The sequence below is a fragment of the Dendrobates tinctorius genome, unplaced genomic scaffold (genome assembly GCF_039654945.1).
Source record: "Dendrobates tinctorius isolate UK_male_01 unplaced genomic scaffold, ASM3965494v1 ptg000070l, whole genome shotgun sequence".
NCBI classification, from domain to species: Eukaryota; Metazoa; Chordata; class Amphibia; order Anura; family Dendrobatidae; genus Dendrobates; species Dendrobates tinctorius.
This window is the reverse complement of record NW_027361738.1, coordinates 43471897-43488255: the sequence shown is the minus strand read 5'-3', so window position 1 is coordinate 43488255 and position 16359 is coordinate 43471897. Positions and strand designations below refer to the sequence as shown.

General features: G+C 46.6%; 1 protein-coding gene across 2 annotated transcripts in view; it reads left to right on the top strand.

The window, feature by feature from the left end:
* The window catches only part of PTPRN2 (protein tyrosine phosphatase receptor type N2), a 1309069-nt gene that overhangs the window by 363430 nt on the left and 929280 nt on the right, over positions 1-16359 (top strand). For both annotated transcript variants that reach the window (XM_073581608.1, XM_073581607.1), the window contains one exon: positions 2012-2174. In XM_073581608.1, coding sequence (XP_073437709.1) covers positions 2012-2174 — 163 coding nt within the window. The remainder of the gene's footprint in view (positions 1-2011; positions 2175-16359) is intronic.

Below are 16359 nucleotides of genomic sequence, written 5' to 3'. Positions count from 1 at the left end.
CTGTTAGTTTTATTCTAATTACAATATGGGAGTCAGACAGAAAGTTTTATTTGCCTAATATGAGACAATTTAAAGCATCTTCCCATATGAGGTGATTGAAGTCTTCCTATTGATCAACGCCAAGGTTCCCTAAGCTTAAAGAGTATTAGGAAACTGTTCCATCTAAATCTGACAAACCAGTATAATGACTAAGAAATATTTCTGCATTGTGCCAAATAATTATCCATAATTAACTAAGGTACTTATTGGGTTTACAGGAACATCCCCAAGGTCTAGAACAGAGACATGCTTAATGTTTGCAACCCTAGTGATAAAGGGCCAGTGAAGAAGTTAATATTTGTTTCTCTGATGGTCTATAGGAGAGAATGAGAAACTGTCAGGAGCCCAAATGATCTACTGCAGAGGAATAGGTTATCAGCGTTCCTCGGAACAGCATAGGACAGAAAAGTAGTTAAAGACTTCATCCTTGGTGGCCTAGGGCATTAATTGGGATAATTTTAGCATACCTGGCAGAAAAGTGGCTCCATACAGTATAATGGCCCAAAAAAGTGCCCCATACAGTATAATGGCCACACATGATGCTCCATACAGGAAAATAGTCCCACATAGTCTGTGACGAGGTCAGCTTATACTGAGTCGTTTTTCTTTAGAGTGGACCCTCTGGGTCGTGGCACCCACCCACCTAGGGTGAGCTGACCTTGTGAGGAACCACCCCCTGTACAGGGGAGTGTCAGGTGCAAGACCAAGGGGGTGAGCCACCACGACTGCTGGCACCAGACGGCCGGCTCAGGTAGACACTAGGTACGAGTGTCTGACGACAAGGATGTGCAGGAAGCAAAACAAGACAAGACGTAAGCTCAAGGTATCTTCATTAAGACAACTTCAGGATAACATTCAGTGCAAAAACGTGATAACAAGCAAACACGGCAAGGTGCGTGCATGTGATTCAGCACAGCCCCAGCCGAAGTTGGCTGAACCGCACAAAGCAGAGATGGACAAAACCAGATCAAATGCAAACAGAATAGCAAATGAACCTCTTAGCTGAACCATGCAGGGACAGAGCAGGAGACATCAGACCTCAGAAGGCACAGGAAGAAAATCATCAGCAGGGATAGAGGGAGTCAGCTGTCTTAAATCCCAATCTGAAACCCCAGATCTCCAATCGTCATCCTCATTATCAGGTGGCCAGCCTCTGTCAATCAGATCAGCTCCACTACCTCCAATAACCACCAGAGGGAGCTCAGAAAAAGAACTCACAACCCCTCTGTCAATCTGACCAGCTCCACTGCCTTCAGTAATAACCAGAGGGAGACCAGAAAGAAAATTCACAACACTGAAGTCTGCGCTGAGCAGTCATCTCAGCGGCCAAGCCAGAATGAGAGACCACAGCACCAGACAAGGGTTAAGCTCCATCCCGTGCAGCGGGCGAGTCCTGGCGCCTAACACTATGTAGAAACAGGAAGTCTCTTTTCCCTGCATTTATCATTCCCATCTTCAACTCCAGACCCAGCTACTTCTCCTCCTTCTGCCATAGACTTTTGCAGTGACTGATGTGCAGTGAAAATTGACCTCCTTTTTCTACATAGCGCTTAGAACTATTCACCTAGACAGTTTTTAATCACGTGATGTCGTAGACCTAATGGAAAGGGGAAGAATTAACTGGGTAGAAAGACAGAATGAGCAAAGTACACAGTGCTACATAATATGATGACTACAATATATTAAGAGGATATAAATTTTGATGTGATAAGTGCTTCTTTAAATAAAGAGTGGACAAAAAATTAGAAGTGAGACGGCATATGAAAGATAGAAGAATAGGGAAAATGCAAAAAAAAAGAGGTTTCCACATGTGCAGAATGAGCGAAAACATAACATTCATCTATATAGAAACTGAATGCTGTTTAGTTGATAAACTTCGGAAGTAGAAACAAGGTAATTGTAGGAAAGAATGGATTTCTCCAATTAAAAATTAATTATATTTCTATAATATTGCCTCTTTTTTTACTTCTAGGCTTTCAACAATAAATTCTGAACGCAACAGAGATTATGAATCTGAAGCTAATAAGAATTTTGCCAAATCTTTTCATCAGTATCTTCAGTATCTTGGGATTCTACTACGGCCTGTAGCTCCGAGCTTTTACCCAAGGACAAAGACTGAGAAGACTGTGATTACGGTAATAACCTTAGAAATTAATAATAACCTCTGCAACTCTTGTGCATGATAATAAAGGGACTAAGATTGTTATGTAGCGAAGTGTGAATTAGAAGAAAACCTCTTACTTCAATCACTTGTAAAGTTTGTGTGGTTGAGGATGAAGAGCGTCCATGATAGCATTTTGGGAGCATCTGTAACTGGTATACTATTGTGGGATCATTCTGGCTGAAATATCTTGGTGTCTGGCAAAGTATTTTAGGGGAAACGGAGGGGTAGTATGGTATTTCGGGGCATCTCTTGGTGACGTACTTTGTGGCTAACATGCTAGTTTAGAGGTAACAAATAACTGCCAAACATGACAGTATGCTGTTATGGCACTCATGGTAACACAAAACCCATAAATATATATGAAATAAAACACCGAACACAGAATTGTGGAAGAATAATGGCCATGGTATTTATTTAGGGTAACCATAATAGACTTTATAATATTTTGTTAAATTAATACCCAACTTGCAATAAGTTAATCATATAATAAACCAATCCACCCAGATAGCTGGGCGATTTTCCCAAGCGCCATGACTCAGAGAGGCATGCCCCCCCCAAAAAAAAAAACACCACAGCCATTTCTCAATTATGGACTGAAGATCCAAATTAAAAATATCAAGTCCAATGTCAGAAAGGTGAACTAAATCATTCCTGTAAATATCAGGGGTAAAACCCTCTAAGTCCAATTGCCTGAAAGAGAAACCATTTAGTGAAACCATAAACCGTTCCATTCCTTTATTGACTCTCCTTCTGATTTTATCCAGAAAAAATAAGTTTGGTGTCGACCTAAGAAATCTGGGAACAATCTCAGAAAAAAACAAAACAAGTAAAGTTAAAGTTTAGGGTTAGCCATAAGGTCTAATATTTTATTTTTACCTAGATCGTTCCCACCCAAGTGAACTATAATTAGGTCAGGCGAAGGAAACTGAATAATTTTCCCAATTCATTAATCAAATCATTCCATTTCATTCCCCAGACACTGTGGCAGAAGATTTGTAGATAAGAGGAACTAAAAGAAAGGTTCTCAGTATAAGACCTCTGACTTGCTCTCTTCTGAGCCCAGAATATACAAGAGTGTCCGACAATCCATACTATCAGAGGTTCTGCAAAGTGAATATTAAAGTTTAGTAATCATAGAGATCAGGGCGAATATACAACTTAAATCTCCTAGAATCCAATCTACCCATTCTCATAATCTTTTCATCCCGTAGACCCAGCCTGGAAGCTTTGGTAGCAGCTCTGATCCTGAGCAAATGGGTAGTGATTTTTAAATGTTCTTTTCCAAGTTTGGCTAAGCATTTTTTAAGAAGTTAATTGAATTGTTATACAGTAGCCGGTTTACCGTTAGATTGAATAAAGAATGGGCCAGAAACTTTGGGTCTCTTAACCAGCAATCTTTGAGGATTTGCCACCGGGCAAATAGAAAAATCATAAATGGGTTTTAAATGTATGCTAGCTCCTCTACCCATCTGATCAGTTTTTGTATTTTCTCATATGCAATAGGGACCCCGAATTCGTTGGAAATAAAAATGAATTTATTAAGGAGATCGATGCATACACTATAGTCAGGGAGGCCGATGAATACAAAGTCATCAAGGTATTTGAATAACCCAGTGTAAAAATGACAATTATGTTTCGAAATATAAACAAGCAAGGGAAAAACCCATAGGCATGCATTTGTCAATGAAAAACTTATTATCATAATAAAAGCCCAATGAGTTAAAACCGGACTGGTTCACTGGAAGAAGTTGAAAAGCAGATTTAATATCCGATTTGGACATTAAGGCATTCTTCCCAAATTTCCTAAGTATACTACTTACAAAGTGATTTATCAACTTCGTCGTTTAAAGAAGAACCATGGGGGTATGTAAAAGTCTAAAAGCACCTGACTCTTTCTTAGGGACAATTCCCATCGGGGACGTTCAAAAATCAGGAAATGGGGGATGATCAAAAGGACCAGCTACCCGCTCTAGCTGCAATTCTTTAAAAATTTTAGTTCTAGCTATTTCAGGAAATCACGATAGAGAAGGAAGATTTTTAACTAGCTTGCAGCCAATACCTTTAAAAGGAGGTATGTAAAACCCCGTGGAAAAACCTTAGTATAACAAATCCCTACTATCCAGATCTGGGTATTTGTCTAGCCATGGTAACATTTTTTCCAAAATCATCGGGTTTGGGGCTTTTAAGACTAAACTCCTTGTTAGGCCGGGGTCACACTGGCGAGGAATACGGCCGAGTGAGAGGCTCTAAAAGCACGCATTAGACACGGACCAATGATTCTCTATGGGGCAGCTCCCAACAGCCGTATATTTCTCGTCCGTATTCTACGGTCCGTGCCAATCGCAGCATGCTGCGATTGTCAGCGTACTACGCCCGTAATACGCCAATGCAAGTCTATGGGTGCGCAAAAAATATGGATTACACACGGACCACACATGTGACTTGCGAGAAATACGCACCAGGTGTCTTTTAGCAAAGCCGACAATTCAGTGCGCTATACAGTAAACTCACACTGACAGGTTTAATAAAGAAATGAAAGAATAGATATAGACACATAGAATACATATATATATATGCATTCTATGTGTCTATATCTATTCTTTGGTTTTCTGTTAAAAACCCTGTCATAGGGCTCCATTATATGTCCATTTTGCAAGCCTGCGAGAAAATCTCGCCATACGGATTGCATTCGGATGCCATACGGATTACATACGGATGCTGACATGCGCAAAATACGCGACCACACCTTGATTACGGATGACATACGGAGCACTATTTAGGGGTCATTCATCCATATTACACCTGTAAACTACGGACCGTATTTTGCGTCGGTTAGTGTGACACCGGCCTAAATGTTCTGTTAGGGGCTATTGGATTGCTTTTTAAAGATTTGGACATAGGATGGGACCCGCCACAGAATGAGCAGTCATGGCGAAACCTGCAATTATGGAGCCATTTGCAAGATGTTTCATTGAACGCAAAGCAAATACTCTTCTTATTACAAACAAAATAAGTTGCGGCCTAGCTATCTGTGGCACTTCCAAAATCAAACTTAAACCTAAAGAAACACGGAAGCAGATGCCATATATTTAAAAAGTGATATAAATCTTTATTGGTCAAATTATCACAAAAATTAAAAAAAAAAACAAACAAAAACACATCAAGGGAGACACAAATAACAAATTGGATCTGCAAACACAGAGATCAGCAAACTGATAAATTTCAGCCCTTGAATATAAATTCATATCATACCCATGTTAGCCAGAAAATATATCAAAAATATATATCCCAAAAAAATTTCAAATAGTTGGTGCTTATGAAATTCAATGTGCAAAAAATAAAAGGGAAAAGAGACTTTTTCTTTACCAGGGAAAAATGTTAGTATAAATAGACTAAATAGGTTATCTAAGCAAAAAGTTTTTAGTTTTAGTCTATGAGTCTAGTGACAGCTGCCAGTAGTCCAGATATTATATTTAAAAAATTTGGTTAAATAATTTCAATTTCACACAATCCAATAAATGAAATCAATAAAAGGGGGAACATTAAGAATCTAGCTATATGAAAAATGGGTTATATGGGTCAGAAAAAAATCATAGTATTCTATGTCACAGTTAGTGCTCATAAGGTTTAATGCATAAAGAAACCAACTCTTCATTAACATGTTAGGGCATGTTAGGGCAAGTTAGGATAGGATATGGGTTGAACTAGATGGACTTAAAGTCTTCCTTCAACCTTAATAACTATGTTATTATCTTACTATTATAAGTTGTATATAAGTTACACACTTACAATGAAATATACTCAACAGGTATAAATTGTAGTAGTCTAGTGACTATCACAAATTTTTTTTCATTTACACGGTTAATGCTTTATAGGAGCTGATGTTCAGAGATTAGAAATAATCATAGGTCTGTATATATAAATGAAGCCAGAAGAATATGCTGTACAAAAACCTAATAGTGCTCACTATAATTGAAGGTCAATCAGTTCAAAATGCTAGGCATCATAATTAATGCTCATGAAAACACATGTACAACAAGAGCAACTCCTTATTGAAAGATAAACATAAGGACCATATAAATCTTACTAGGTTAAAAGCATAAACCGTTATAAAATTCCAAATAAAGATCAATAATAATAGCGGGGAAGAATTTATAGTACCATAGGTATACATGTAAGAAAGAGCAAGTGCTCTTAACAGTGTGAGTAGAGGGAAGGAGAGTTTCTAAAAGACTTAGTTATACATGACCTGGTTGCAGAGACGGCCCCTTTTTCTTTTTTGCACATTGAATTTCATAAGCACCAACTGTTTGAATTTTTCTGGGATATATTTTTTATATATTTTCTGGCTAACTTGGGTATGATATCACTTTATATTTAAGGGCTGAAATGTATCAGGTTTACTGATCTCTGTGTTTGCAGATCCAATTTGTTACTTGTGTCTCCCTTGATGTGTTTTTTTTTTTTTTTTAATTTTTGTGATAATTTGACCAATAAAGATTTATATAACTTTTTAAATATATGGAATCTACTTCCGTGTTTCTTTAGGTTTATACCCTTCTTATTAGTTGCAGTAAGTGGTTGTTTGCTAAAAGAGTGCCTCTGTGGGAGCATCATATTAATCCAGAGACCTACGTCCTTTACACCACATTTGACATTTGAATGAACTGCTAATTTCTGTCTAAATGCCTCATCGTAACTAAGCCAGGCCATGCTGCCAAAGTTACGATAAGCCTCAAGAATTATGTAAATATGTTAAAAAAGCCCATTGCATAAGGTAGGAAATTTTTCACAGAGAACAGCAGAATAAATAGAAAATGCTTGGAGCCAGTTGTTAAAAGATTTCAGAGCCCCTTGCTTTTTATCATCTGTCATAAACTTGTCATCTTTCTTTTCAAATTTACTATGCTGTTCCCTCTGAGTTTGCAATATTGAGAACAGATCAACATAGTTCTTACTCCAGATAAGCTCCTTGATGGAGGCGCTCAGATGGAATCCCATGGGGGATTGTTCGCATGTCAGAGCCTTCTTCAACAGAGTCTGAGGTACATAAGGGTTTGCACTTGTAGGTGTGATGCTAAGATCAAACTAACTCTGATTGGCTATAGGAAAAGCAGCAGTAACTGAATCGCCTAAAGCCTCAGCGAAAAGCTTTCTCTTTTCAAATAATTTTATTGGTTTTCAGTCATTAAACAGGGAAAGGGAAGGAAGGTAAGCGAAAAGCTTTCTAACTAAAGATTTAAGGTCAACGTGTGAAACAGGCAGGGGCACATGGAGAGCCTCACCCTTTTTTGAATGTATCAGCTCCTGGTCCATGTCCTCAAGGCAGCTCTTGCTCAAGCCCCTTGTGGGGGGAAAGCACAGTTGTGCAGGTGCTTGCAAAGTAAGATCCTTATCTTCGTCTGAGTCGGTGGCTGTAGCTCTCCAGGAGAGGGATGGTGCCACATCCGGAAGAGATCCTTGACTCCTGCTGTGGGAAATGCCTCTGGCTGAGGCGTCCATAGTAACCTGGGCTGCCGCAGCGCTTTTATGGCTGCGGTGGCTAGACGTATCTCCGGCGATCCTGGACTGCAAGACTTCTGGGTACAGAGCTATGGCTTCTTCACGCACACATCCTGGGCGTGGCTGCCGGACCTCGCTGACCCCGCCGGCAATGAGTATGAAACTATTGGTCTTGTGAGACTTTAGGAGGTACTCCTGGAGTGGACCCGCTGGACCGTGGCAACGAACCTCCCACGGGCGAGCTGACCAGGTGGACAACCCCCTATACAGGGATTGTTAGGGGCAGACCCACGGGGAACTATCACCATGGCAGCTGGTACCCAGGGAAGGACACAGGAGTCACAACGGGAGGCCGGAGAGGCTGGCGGAGGACCACCCAAGGACAGGAACACGGATGGCGGACAGGACTGGAAACAAGGACAAGACGGCAGGGTCCAGGCACGGACTGGAGGACACAGCTGGGAGACCAGAACAGGACAGGACGGAGCCACGGACTACCAGGACCTAGGAGAGAGGAAAGCGGAGAGAGGTGATAAGGTACAGGCAGGGGAGCGGAGGCTGCAGGCAGGGACACGCTCAGCTGGATGTGGGGCCAGAATCACTTGATAGGCACAAATGATAATCAGGCACCACCAGGAGGGATAGGTGGCCTGATTTAGGGAGTGAGCCAGGGACTTCCGAGTCATGACCCCCTCAGAGCAGAGTGAGGAGAGCACGCGCCCTCAGGGAGGACGGAGGGCGCACGCGCTTCTTAACACAGTGTGAGCGCGCGCCCGTCGAGGAGCAGGAAGCCAGGCAGGAGTGCGCGCCGGTCGGAGAGCAGGAGACAGAGCAGGAGCGCGCAGTGGGTAAGTGTGCCGGATAGCGGGGAGCAGCAGTGAGACCCGGGGCGGCCGTGGCAGCAGCGTGGGAGCCAGCGGGGACCGTGGCAGTGGCCGGGATGACCGCGGTGTGGGAGCCAGTGGGGGCCGCCGCGGCATGACAGTACCCCCCTCCCTACGTGCCCCCCTCCGCAGACTGGAAAGAAACTTAGCCACGATTCGAGGAGCCTGGATATTCTCCCGAGGCTCCCAGGATCTCTCCTCGGGACCAAAGCCTTTCCAATCAACCAGGAAAAAGGTCCTCCCTCTTTGCTTCTTCATGGCCAATATGTCTTTAACCTCAAACACATCGTCAGCGGTGACAGGTGGAGGTGAATGGGTAGTAGAGTCATGGAACCGATTGAGGATGACAGGTTTTAAAAGGGACACGTGAAAGGAATTAGGGATGCGGAGCGAGGCGGGAAGCCGCAGTTTGTAGGAGACATCGTTGATGCGAGCCAAGACCTCAAAGGGTCCAATGTACCGGGGTCCCAGTTTATGCGAAGGGATCTTTAGGCGAATGAACTTGGAAGATAACCAAACCTTATCACCTGGATGATATAATGGGGAATCCAAGCGCTTCTTGTCTGCATGTTTTTTCACCCTGTCACGTGCTAACTCGAGTGCGGTCTTGGTCTCCTTCCAGATCCTGAAGAAATCCCCGGCCAGAAGATCAGCCGCCGGTACACCCGAGACAGGAGGAACCGGTAGGGGTACACCCGGATGTTGCCCGTAGACGACAAAAAAAGGTGACTTGGCAGAAGATTCACTGATGTGATTGTTATAGGCGAATTCAGCCCACGGGAGTAAGTCAGACCAGTCATTCTGGTGGGCATTAGAAAAATGCCGGAGATAGTTCACCAAATTCTGGTTACTCCGTTCTGCTTGACCGTTAGACTGTGGGTGGTACGATGAGAAGTCAAGTGTGACGTCCATAGACCGGCATAGGGCTCTCCAAAATCGAGAGGTGAATTGGACTTCTCTGTCCGAAACAATATGCTGGGGCAATCCATGGAGACGGAAGATATGATGGATGAAAACTTTTGCCAAGTCAGGCGCTGACGGTGCAGTCTGCAGACTTAGGTAGATCGGTAATAAAATCCATGGCAACATGTTGCCAGGGAGCCGAAGGAACTGGGAGCGGGTGTAGAAGACCAGAGGGCAGCTGCCTAGGAACCTTGTTTTTGGCACAGGACGGACAAGAGGCGACAAAACTTCGGACATCCTGGAGAAGAGTAGACCACCAGTAGTAGCGGGACACAAGGACAAGCGTCTTCTTAAGGCCGACATGACCTGCAAGTTTGGAGGCATGCCCCCAGCGTAAGACCTGCCTCCGGTCTTTCTCTGACACAAAAGTTTTACCAGGAGGTGGCGAAATTAACGTGACAGGTGCCACCGTGATGAGCCTGGAATGTCCAAGATGTGCGTGGGTTCTTCCTCAATATCTGCAGACAAGAAAGACCTGGACAAAGCGTCAGCCTTGAGGTTCTTGTTGCCGGGATGGAAGTGAAGGTCAAAATCGAATCGGCCGAAGAACAGGGACCATCTGGCCTGCCGAGGGTTGAGTCTCCGTGCCGATCGAATGTAAGCGAGGTTCTTATGGTCCGTGTAGATTGTAAACGGATGTACGGCTCCCTCCAATAAGTACCTCCACTCCTCGAGGGCTAACTTGATGGCCAGCAGTTCCCTGTCTCCAATGGAATAGTTCCGTTCCGAAGTGGAGAAAGTCTTGGAAAAGAAACCGCACGTAACAAGCAGACCGGAGGGGGATTTCTGAGAAAGCACTGCTCCGGCCCTGGTTGCCGAAGCATCAACCTCGAGGATGAAAGGTTTATTAGCCTCTGGGCGATGGAGCACGGATGCCATGGCAAAGGCTTGTTTTAGAGACAAGAAGGCGTTCTCGGCCTCGGATGGCCAGACGTGAGGATTAGCTCCCTTGTGGATCAAGGAGGAGATGGGACCGGTCAAAGAGGAAAAATGAGGAATGAACTGCCGGTAGTAATTTGCGAAGCCAAGAAATCGCTGAATTGCCTTAACGCCGTGGGGGCGCGGCCAATTGAGCACGGCTGATACTTTCTCTGGGTCCATGCGTAAGCCTGAGTCAGAGATGAGGTAGCCTAGGAACGGAAGGGAGGACTGTTCAAAGGCGCACTTCTCCAGCTTAGCATACAGGCGATTCTCCCTCAGGCGCAATAGTACTTGACGGACATTTCTCCTGTGGGCGGACAGGTCAGGAGAGAAGACGAGGATATCGTCCAGATATACTACCACACAGGAGTACAGAAGGTCACGGAACATGTCATTTACCAATTCCTGGAATACGGCTGGAGCAGATATTCATAGTGCCCATCCCTGGTGTTGAAAGCGGTCTTCTATTCATCTCCGGAGCGAATACCGATGAGATTGTAGGCTCCACGGAGGTCTAGTTTGGTAAAGATTCGCGCCCCCTCAGCCGATTGAATAACTCAGAAATAAGAGGTAGCGGGTACTTGTTCTTGATTGTGATTTCATTAAGACCCCGGTAGTCGATACAAAGAAGAAGCGACCCATCTTTCTTCTTGACAAAGAAGAAACCTGCTCCAGCGGGTGAAGTCGACTTCCGGATAAAGCCTCTGGCCAAATTTTCCCTGACATACTCGGTCATTGCTTGGGACTCAAGGGGATTCAGAGGATAAATTCGACCCCTGGGTGGAGTAGAACCTGGAACAAGATCGATCGGGCAGTCATATGGCCGGTGCGGGGAAGACTCTCTGCCCCCTTCTTGTTGAAGACGTCGGCGAAGGCCCAATAGGCCAAAGGCAAACCTGCAGGCCCAGTGGCAGGTGGCGAAGTTTTGAGAGGCTGCACATGAAGGAGACACTTAGTCTGGCAGGACTGACCCCACCGAAGAATGTCTCCAGATCGCCAATCCAGGACAGGCTCATGTATCCTTAACCAAGGAAGACCTAAAAAACACGTATGGGATAATGAAGGTAGTACGAAGAAGGCTATCTTCTCTTGGTGCAAGGCTCCAATCTGTTACTCCACCTCTTCGGTGACCAAGGTAACGGTCTCGCGCAAAGGAGCACCGTCGACTGACGCTAACTGCCGGGGAACCTCCAAGGACCTGACAGTGTTACGGTTGCTGTTACGGGGAAGCTAGAGAACAACCCAGAAGTGGACCCTCTGGGTCACGGCTCCAGAGCCCCCGAGGGCGAGCAGCCCAGGTGATGACCACCCCCTATACAGGGAGTGTTAGGGGCAGGCCCACGGAGGGTAGAACCGTGATGGCCAGAACCAAAGGGGCGACTGGGTCAGCTAGGAGAGGATACACAGATATGCCGGACAGCGATGGAGCTTGAGCCTGTGGAGGAGGGACAGTGAGGCGGGCTCAGAGGGTGGCTCAGACGAGAGGCTGTAACAGAGAGGAAACAATGGATGAGGCAGGATAGGGAGACACGGCAGGAGGCAAGCGGACAGAGGGACACACACAGTAGAGCAACCAGGGCAGAGAGGATAGAGGCTGACAAAGAGAGAGCGCTGGAGGCGCAGACACAAGGGGTACAGAGTCAGAGTGAACGCTGCAGGAGACAGCGTCACTGAAGTTGACAGTCAGGAAAATAGCCGGTGGGCGCCGCCATGTTGGGGGCGGCACCGACCGCGTCATACTACCTTGGAGGCAGAGCGCCGCGATCTCCAGAGTGCGCGGGAGCCCGACGCCGGGGAACCCGGAAGCCGGGCGCGGGGACATGCCGGGACCCGAGGACGCGCCGGGAGGAGCGCGCCGAAGTCGGGACCCTAACAGTACCCCCCCTCTTACTCCCCTCCCTCCCCAGGTTGAAGAGAAATTGCTTCATAATAAGAGGGGCATTAATATTCTCCCGGGGTTCCCAAGATCTCTCTTCCGGGCCGAAACCCTTCCAATCAACCAAAAATAACGTTTTTCCTTTAACTGTCTTCATGGCCAAAATGTCCTGCACTTCAAAAATGTTATCAGAACTACAAGGTAGGGAAGTCAGAGCTGAGGTCGAGTGAAAATGATTAAATACTGCAGGCTTGAGGAGGGATACATGGAAGGAATTGGGAATTTTTAGAGAGAGGGGCAACTTTAGCTTATAGGCTATGTCATTGATACGACTCAGAATCTCGAAGGGACCAATGTACCGTGGACCTAACTTATAGGAAGGAATTTTTAACCTGATATGCCGAGAGGATAACCAAACCCTATCTCCAGGTTTGTACGGAGGAACGTCTAAGCGCTTTTTGTCGGCATGCCTCTTCATCTGGAGGCTGGCTTTTTCGAGGGCAATTTTAGTCTCCCTCCAGATCTGGGAAAAGTCCGTGGACAAGGAATCCGCTGCCGGCACGCCCGAGGTAGGGGAAACAGGGAGAGGAATGCCGGGATGTTGGCCAAAAACCATGAAAAAAGGAGATTTGGAGCAAGCCTCGCCAGAGTGGTTGTTATAGGCGAACTCTGCCCAAGGAAGCAGAGAGACCCAGTCGTCCTGGTGAGCATTGGAGAAATGCCAAAGGTAAGCCGTGAGTGCCTGGTTGACTCATTCCACTTGACCATTAGACTGGGGGTGATAGGCGGAGGAAAAATCCAGACTTATCTTTAACAATCCGCAGAGAGCTCGCCAAAAACGAGAGGTAAATTGCACTCCCCGGTCCGAGATGATGTGCTGGGGAAAGCCGTGGAGGCGGAAAACGTGCTGCAGGAAGATCTTCGCCAACTCAGGAGCAGTGGGTAGGCTTGGTAGGGCTATAAAGTGGGCCATCTTTGAAAATCTGTCCACGACCACTAATATCACCGTACATCTGGAAGATGGAGGCAAATCAGTGACAAAGTCCATCGCGACATGAATCCACGGTTTAGCAGGCACAGGCAGAGGGTGCAGGAGACCAGAGGGAAGCTGTCGAGGGACTTTGTTTCGGGCGCAGGAAGGACAAGAGGCGATGAATTCCAGGACGTCCATGCGAAGAGAAGGCCACCAATAATTACGGGAGACGAGAGAGAGAGTCTTTTTAACACCTGCATGTCCCGAGAATCTAGACCAATGGCCCCAACGTAGAACCTTCAGTATGTCTCTACTTCGAACAAGGGTTTTACCGGACGATGGGGACACCATGTTTAGTGGAGCCACAGTAAGGATTTTGGCAGGGTCGATAAGATGTGCAGGAGCCTCCTCCTTATCCACTGATAAGAATGACCGCGATAAGGCATCGGCCTTGATGTTCTTGTCCCCGGGCCGGAAGTGAAGTTCGAAGTCGAAACGTTCGAAGAACAGCGACCATCTGGCTTGTCGCGGGTTAAGCCTTTGAGCGGAGTGAAGGTAAGCCAAATTCTTATGATCCATAAAGATGGTGAACGGATGTATGGCTCCTTCAAGCAGGTGACGCCATTCATCAAGAGCCAACTTTATGGCCAGCAGTTCTCTATCTCCGATAGCATAGTTTTGTTCGGGAGCGGAGAAGGCTTTGGAAAAGAATCCGCAGGTGAGAGTTCGGCCGGAAGAAGATTTTTGCATAAGAACAGCTCCAGCTCCCACTGAGGATGCGTCGACTTCTAGAATAAATGGCTTGTTGGTATCCGGGCGATGAAGTACTGGTGACTTAGCGAATTCTTGTTTCAAAGCTTCGAAAGCATCCAGGGCTTCGGAAGGCCAGAGGTTGAGGTTGGCACCTTTGCGGACAAGCGCGGTAATAGGTTTAGTCAGAGACGAAAAGTGGGGAATGAATTGCCTATAGTAATTGGCAAATCCTAAAAAACGTTGAATGGCCTTTACACCCAGAGGACGTGGCCATTTGAGGACTGCAGAGACTTTCTCGGGGTCCATCTCCAACCCCGAGCTCGAGACGATGTATCCCAGAAAAGGCAAAGAAGTTTGCTCAAAAATGCACTTCTCCAACTTAGCGAAAAGGTGGTTTTCTCGGAGAAGTTGAGGGACTTGGCGAACATCTCGACGATGTGTGGCCAGATCGGGGGAGAAATCCAAGATATCATCCAGGTAGACTACGACACAAGAGTAGAGAAGATCCCGAAAGATGTCGTTGACGAGTTCCTGGAACACTGCAGGGGCGTTGCAGAGGCCAAACGGCATAACCAAGTATTCATAGTGCCCGTCTCACGTATTAAACGCGGTTTTCCACTCATCCCCAGAGCGTATGCGCACAAGTTTGTAGGCTCCACATAAATCGAGCTTGATGAACACTCGCGCTCCCCTCAGATGATCAAAGAGCTCAGAGATGAGCGGCAGGGGGTATTTGTTCTTGATCGTGATGCGATTCAAGCCACGGTAGTCGATGCAAGGACGTAGTGACCCATCCTTCTTTTTCACAAAAAAGAAGCCTGCTCCAGCAGGGGATGAAGACTTTCGAATAAAACCTCTGGCTAGATTGTCTTGAATGTATTCAGACATGGCTTGAGTCTCTGCAGATGAGAGGGGATAAATTCTTCCGCGAGGCGGGGTGGTTCCAGGAACCAGCTCGATGGGACAATCGTAGGGACGGTGCGGAGGGAGAGTCTCAGCCTCTCTTTTGTCAAAGACATCAGAAAAAGCAGCGTAGGCCAAAGGCAACCCGGCGGGGACTGGGGAAGGAGAGGGATTACCTACGGGGCGCACCTACAGCAGACACTGAGCCCGACAGGACTCCCCCCAGCGCAAAATGTTGCCAGTATGCCAATCCAATGTGGGCTCGTGGAGCCGCAACCACGGGAGACCGAGGAGGATAGGATGGGAGATCCCTGCTAAAACAAGAAATGTAATTTTCTCCCTGTGCAGGGCCCCTATTTGCAATTCTACCTCTAGAGTCACATGAGTCACGGCCTCCTGCAGGGGATGACCATCAATGGACGCAAGAACCTGGGAGTTCTCCAGGGCTCTCACAGGGACAGAAAATTTATTAACCTCCTCAAGTCTAATAAAATTTCCGGCGGCGCCCGAGTCCACATAGGCCGTGAGAGAAGCCTGCTTCCCACCCACATGCAGGAGGAAATACAGGGTGAGGGGTTGAGAGGTTTCGCATGCGCCTAGGGAGGCCTCTCCTACCTGGCCTAGGCGAAGAAGTTTTCCGGACGCTCAGGACAAGATCGGAGTAGGTGGGAGCTGCTGCCGCAATAGAAACACAGGCCCTGAAGACCTCTCTCCCTTCGACATTGGTCCGAGAGCTTAAGGCGGTCCACCTGCATAGGCTCGGGAACGGAGACAGGAGCGGAGGTCCTCGGTCGATGACTGGGCGGTCTGCGAACAGAAGAAATAGGACGGGAAACCCTTCCCTCCCTGGCTCGTTCCTGGAACCGGAGATCAATTCTGGTGGCCAGGGAAATTAGATCCTCCAAAACTGTTGGGGTATCACGACCAGCCAGCTCGTCCTTGATACGGCCCGAGAGGCCTCGCCAAAAGGCGCCCACCAGTGCCTCGTTATTCCAGCCTAAATCAGAAGACAAAGTTCTGAACTGTATGGCGTACTGACCCACCGTCTGAGAACCTTGGCAGAGGTTGAATAGTTCCTCCGTGGTGGAGGCGAGACGGCTCGGCTCGTCAAAAACTCGTCGAAAAGTGTCCAAAAATACTGATAGCTGAGTGACCACTGGGTCGTCCCGCTCCCAGAGGGGATTGACCCAAGCCAAGGCGTCCCCCTCCAAATGGGTGATGATGAAGGCCACCTTGGCCCGGTCAGTTGGATACTGTTGGGGCAGCAATTCAAAGTGAAGGTGGCACTGGTTTAAAAAACCCCGGCATAATTTAGCGTCACCATTATACCGAGGTGGCTTGGCTAAGCGCGGAGGAGAATGGGAAACAGGAGTGGAGGCAG